Here is a 6,000-nt window from a genome sequence, read left to right on the forward strand (position 1 = left end):
ATGCTTGATCAATAGATTGTACTAGTAGTCATTCACTTAAACTAATATTTTTTTGTTATGTACTATTTAAATCATGGTATTGTGTTGCTACCATATTAGCGAGCTGGTAAATTCTTTACTATTGTATTTTAGAATTACCTAAACCTATTAATGCCATGTTGTGCAGCAACTGCCTGGCTAGTGGCTAATAACTATGTTATTGAAGTGTTAGACACTTGAATTCCATGAATCATGTATTGTGTAATGTACTAGTCTTCAAGAGCCGCCTTAGAAACATATCGCTCGACTTCCATATTTTTGCATAAATTATACATGTTTTTATAAATCCGGCTATAGCTGCGCAATAGCCTTATAGCCTGAAAAAAATGATTCCGCTATTAATTTTGAACCTTGGTGCACAGTGCATTATTACTACAGTTTCATATATTACGTAAAATAATCCTTCTTTTTTTGTGTTAGTATTCGACAACTGTCGTACACGAAATTAAAGGAGCTTTATTGATGCTCGCAAGAAACGTGCGCCAGGTCATTTGTCTTTGACTAGATGACGTGTGACTTGGTTTGATGGCGTGCTACGGTGGTTCGGTGCGCGTAGTACTGAATTTCTGGATGAGTTTGGGTATGTACTACCGCAACTATATCATCATCAGCTATAAGAAGATGATAGTAATGCGCAGCAAAGCATGCATAATCATGGGCGGCATGTCCAAGCATAATAAACTAAAACTAGTAGCATATATAGAAAACTCACAGGTATATATTTTAGAAATGGAAATATATATATCTAGGCGATTACACGAAGGAAAACAAAACTACTGTCTGACAGAAAGTTAACTGAGAACATAGGATAGGAGAGGTGTAGTAGCTAGCGCTGGTGAATAGCTAGCGGGCCGGCTCGTCGACGCATGTCTACTTAGGAGCAGGAGCATCAGCAGCAGCACCACCGAGATTGTTGTGGTGAGTGGCGCTATTATTGTTGACAGCGGGCATAGCAGCAGCATTGGCGCCGTCGTCGGCATTGACGACGGCGTGGTTGGCAATGGCTTCCATGAGCCACTGGTGCGTGGGGACGCACTCCCGCGTGTGGCCCATCCTCCAGTGCAGCGACTGGCAGGAGCGGGAGCAGTAGCGCGCGATGCCGCAGACGGGGCAGCGGCGGTACTCGAGGCCCCGCGTCTCCGGGCGGCCGCAGGTGGGCATGGAGCACATGAGCAGCAGGCGCCGCGGCGGGAACGGCAGCGGGTTCGCCGAGAACCAGTCGCACAGGAACCGGTTGGCCGGGTGCGCCCACCCCCGCAGGCTGGCCGGCACGGTGGTGAAGCAGCCGAGCTCGCTGGTGAGGCACCCGGGGTTGCCGACCACGTGGGCGTACGCCACCGCCTGCTCCGCCGCGGTCGGGTACGTGGCGCGGAACTCCCGCAGGTTGGCCGTGAAGGTGAGGCGGCGGCCGGCCTCGGCGTCCTGCCGCACGCCCAGCCCGTTGCTGACGCAGAAGGCCAGGTCGCGCAGCGCGCCCATGTGGCCGCGGCACGCCGCCAGCGCGAACAGGTTCGCGGCCGCCAGCGGCTGCCTCTGGTTGTGGTCGATGCAGCTGCCGTTGTAGTAGACGACGGCCGCGGCGAAGGCGGCGTGCGCGTGGCCCGACCGCACCGCCATCAGCATGCGGGACCACCCATGGGTCTGGAGCCCCAAGCAGTAGAACTGGATCTGTGTGTGTCGATCGGGTGCGTGCAGACAGAGAGAAGCCGAAAGATCCCCGATCGATGGACATGGATGCATCCATCAATCGATCAGTATGTATTCACTTCAGTTTATGTGATGTGCGTTCGTTGTCCGCGTAGTAGACTACTAAAGACAAGCACGCAGGACCACTTATAGTACTCGGGAGACGGGAATGAGACACACGGGCCGGGACGACGCACCATGCCGAGGAAAAAGTTGGCGTCCGCGTTGCCGTTGTCGCCGCAGAAGCGGAGGAAACGGTCGGCGGCTGCGCACCACCTGCGCGGGAGCACGGACACGCACGCCGCCGACGCCGCCCGGATCACCTGCGGGTTAGTCACCAGCCTGCAGAACTCCTGGCACCTGCATGCCATGGTTCGAAGCGGAGCTAGTAATAATCAACAATTAATTACTCCAAGCATGCATGGGCTCGTCCATGTCATGCTGTGCCTTCTTCCAGCAGAATCAGAGAGCAAACCAAAAAAAAAAACATGTAGCTAGCTAGGCTAGGATGCATGGGGTCCGGCCGGCGCGTGCACGTACACAAGCATGACGTTGAAGAGGTCGGCGGGCTTGTCCGCGGCCGACGACAGGGCGGTGAGCACGGAGAGGATCAGCTCCTGGGGCAGCACCTCGAACGCCCCCATCTGGTTCGCCACAACCCGTGGCGCCGCCCCCACCCGAGGCCTCTTCGCCTGCAGACACAGACTCACCATACTGCCAGTAGCTAGTGCTCCTTTCACTCCGATCCTCGGAGTGAAGAGAGAAGATGGAGATAGTTAAGCGGAGGCTGGCCATGGCGGTGCTATTTATAGCGAGGGGAGGAGGCGGGGTGGGCACGCAGATGCGGCGCGCGGCCAGTTTACCCAAAACCCCTGCTGCCCCCCGGGGTCGCGCGCCGTTAGTTAGGATCGACGGCATGTCCTCCGTCCGGGACAGCCGTTCGCCTGCTGCTTCGAATCGAACGTTTTGCATGCCCCCCAACAGGCCCACGGCCTTCCTAAGCTTGTTCGTACGTGGGCGCTCTTGCGTTAACTTTGGCCACCACTAAGACACTGAATTTTAAACATATATGCGATTTAATAGTTCATTAGAAAGATGAGAAATAATGTTAAAACATATATATAGTCACTTCATTATATGTTAAAACAAATTACGATGCGAAATGTTAAAACATACCACAAGAATGATAGATGTACTTTTACTGGAAACAATTCAAACATGCCACAAGAGCATATTAGAAAAGAACATGTAGCTAGATTGTGTGGTACGGTATTTGACAAGAACAACATGTAATATATAGTCACATGGGGACATTTTAAACCTGCCATCATAGATGGAAACACCTAAAAACAAATTTGAGTAGCAACAACACCTGTCTAGCAAATCCTTTCCTTGATCAAGCAAGAGGCGGACCGCTGTATTGACGTCGGAGACTCTAAGTTAGACAGCTTATTCGTGAGTAATCGCCTAAGCCCCATCTTTAATTTGCTAGGGGAGCAACCCGAATTGTAAAACAACACCCTGCCCATAGTAGTGTGTCCTTGCAACTTCAACATTTTCTCGATCTTCATCCAAAGATGCACAAACTTCTTTGCATGCTTTCGAAAAAAGAATGACAACAAAATTATATAGTGTTTTGCCATAGCAACAATTCAATTGTGCAACAAGAACCATCCAAACATAGATTGAGTGATCGTTAAGAAATTATCAGAGGAATTACAACAAAATCTCATAGAGAAAATGCTATCAACATAAAAGAATATTAAAAATATAATTTGAAAAATACAGGTTCGCCATGAGAACAATTAAAAATACCCCAATACAAAACTGTATTGATACAATATTCCTTATTAGTTCTTGATATTATATAAACCAAGGTAGTGTAGCAAAATATGTTGTATGACCGCGAGCAACTTGTGCTTATAGATAACGCCTCTTGTACTAATAATTTATGTGGTGGGGATGATAGTAGTTTCTATTATACATCTAATATATAATAGCTTGTGCACAAACAGTGTAGCAACTTTGCAGAACTTCATTTGTAGGTTAGGTTAACATCGCTGACATATAAATTGATAGTAAGAATAGTATTCCCAAAAGTATACAATATGGATCATGTTATGTTAGATTTATGATAAACATTGCAAAACAAAGATTAATGCCAAATAAAGAAAATGTTCATATTTGTAGGGATAATGGACTAGTATCGCACAATGCAAACTTCTTGCATGCTAACGTCAGTCATCAATCCACATCACGACAAAAAAACTCATCATTTCACCCCATGCACGTGTATCCTCAAACCACACAAAAAGTTGCATCTACTTAGGGTATCCACAACGGTTACTAAACTGATAGCTTACATACGGTTTCATCTGGCATAATGGAGGAGAATAACACGCTAGCGTGTCTAAACTCACTAGTCTACATGAACCACAAAAAAGCTCTATCTCTCAAATCGAATGCTCTATGTAGAGTCACGTCATACTTCTTGTATTTTTTATTGTTTTCAGTGTCTACCCAATTACATTAGCGATTTGGCATTACCATTGAGAATGTCCTTAGCCCATATGCGGGACAACCGCAAAAGAAGAGAAAGAGTATAGTAACATATATGTAGAAGGCCCAAGTTTTATAAATGGAGAAAATAAAACCAATAAGTGACAAGTGAACTCGTCTAGAAAGTGACGCACATGGGCCTTGAGAATGTGTGCCCAAATGATCTTATTTGGCCCACATGATTGTGAGCATAAAGTGCTTATAGGGTGGGTGGCATTTGTTTCCCTCCATTTGGATGATGGGCCAAATGATTTCCATGAAAAAACATCCTTCATTAAATGTTTTGTGACACTATGGACCTTATGTTGTGGATCATTCAAATGTTTGAATGCTTCTTGTTAACATAATTGAACCCAAGACTCTTGTGTTATGAGTAGTTGACCATGTTTGTGTAGAACCCCCATTCTCTAATGTGCTTGTATGTATAATGTGGGTGTTTAGTCGTCACTAAATATGCATCAGGAAGTTACAAACAAAAGATTATACTTTGATTAGAAGTGAGAAGCTTAGTAAGTTTAAATGTCCCAACCATACCAATCATGGTGTTTAAGAGTTGAGGTGATATTTAGGGTCTGCAAACAAAAAGGTTTGGGCTTAGTTGGAGCAGAGCTGGCTTTAAAGCGCAAAAATGGTTAGAGGTAGAGAATGCACCTTGAATTGAACTCAAGTGAGGCTTGTGAGTGAAGAGGTGGATAAGAGGATATGTTAGGATTGTGGGTCATATGCATGGCCGAAGTCGAGCTCTCGGAGGCTAGCATGTTTTTGGCTAACGGATTAGGGATGTGGTGTGAGCATTGGGAGGCTAGAGACGAGAGTGAATGTATGGAAATAAAGGGGGGAGAGAGAGCACGTGAGATAGAGAGATATTTGACAAATGGATCAAGTGACAATTTAGTCTCTAGTACGTTGTTATTGCAGTCTCGCAATAGGAGTGATAACATTTTCAACGGTGGAGTAATTTCTATAACATTCGATGGCACGCTAAGGATTTTTGTGTGTTTTTAGTATGCATACATTATTCACAAATTTTCTATCTTTTTACAAAGTGTAAAAAAGGTTTTGCATATTTTGTATATTTTCTATATGCATCAACTCACAAACAATCTATTGAAGCAACAAAAATTATTATACTCCCGAATTAGAGAAGAGAATAGAATGCCAATATCAAACATGAACGAGTTTGCACGAGTAGAAACGTATGTGCCTCATCGTGAACACTAATTAAACACCTTTTCTCCGTTGGTAACACGACAGGGTTCCGTTCAATCATCATGCTAACGTCGTACACTTGGCACCGTTATCACCTACACGGCGTTAGCATTTTTGACAAGTCTGCCCTTCCACACGTGAATGCTACATTAAATTTTGGCAGCGAGTGGTATCCTTGTTCTAGTCGTTGTCAAGGAAAGCATTTTTTTGTCTATTCGTTTGAGGTTTTCTCTTCCTTATCAACAGGTGGCCCTATTTGGCAAGGTGTTACCCGCATTTAACGATATGCATAGCAAGAATTTAAAGATGAATTTGAAATTTGAGCTAGGTTGCAACACGTAGAGGAGGTACGTATAGGAGCATGAAAGTGTGATTATTCACAAAACTTTGCACGACTATGTGTTTGTGCCTGGTTGTGCTTGTATCGCTAACAATATATAGTACTATATATGTTATGAATAATCTATATATAGTATTGTATGTGTTATGAATAATCTCAACTTCGAT

The 6,000-nt window shown here is 45.1% G+C and overlaps 1 protein-coding gene across 1 annotated transcript; it reads right to left on the bottom strand.

Annotated features, from left to right (window-relative positions):
- Positions 1–737: 737 nt before the first annotated feature.
- On the bottom strand, positions 738–2,581 carry LOC103627164 (F-box protein At5g50450). The gene is made up of 3 exons (XM_008647468.4): positions 2,266–2,581; positions 1,923–2,085; positions 738–1,707 (listed from the first exon to the last, which is right to left on the bottom strand). Exons 1-3 carry the CDS (start codon positions 2,436–2,438, stop codon positions 910–912), a joined length of 1,134 nt encoding a protein of 377 aa, XP_008645690.1. The 5' UTR covers positions 2,439–2,581; the 3' UTR covers positions 738–909.
- Between the last annotated feature and the right edge of the window lie 3,419 nt (positions 2,582–6,000).

The sequence above is a fragment of the Zea mays genome, chromosome 5, assembly GCF_902167145.1.
Source record: "Zea mays cultivar B73 chromosome 5, Zm-B73-REFERENCE-NAM-5.0, whole genome shotgun sequence".
In the NCBI taxonomy this organism is placed as follows: domain Eukaryota; kingdom Viridiplantae; phylum Streptophyta; class Magnoliopsida; order Poales; family Poaceae; genus Zea; species Zea mays.

Bases quoted from the DNA above. Each gene is read 5' to 3' on its own strand.
- LOC103627164 (XM_008647468.4), bottom strand. From the start codon at position 2,438: ATGGTGAGTCTGTGTCTGCAGGCGAAGAGGCCTCGGGTGGGGGCGGCG. The intron at 2,086-2,265 runs GTACGTGCACGC...CATGGCATGCAG, and splicing joins CTCTTCAACGTCATGCTTGT to GTGCCAGGAGTTCTGCAGGC. The intron at 1,708-1,922 runs GTGCGTCGTCCC...CGACACACACAG, and splicing joins CCAACTTTTTCCTCGGCATG to ATCCAGTTCTACTGCTTGGG.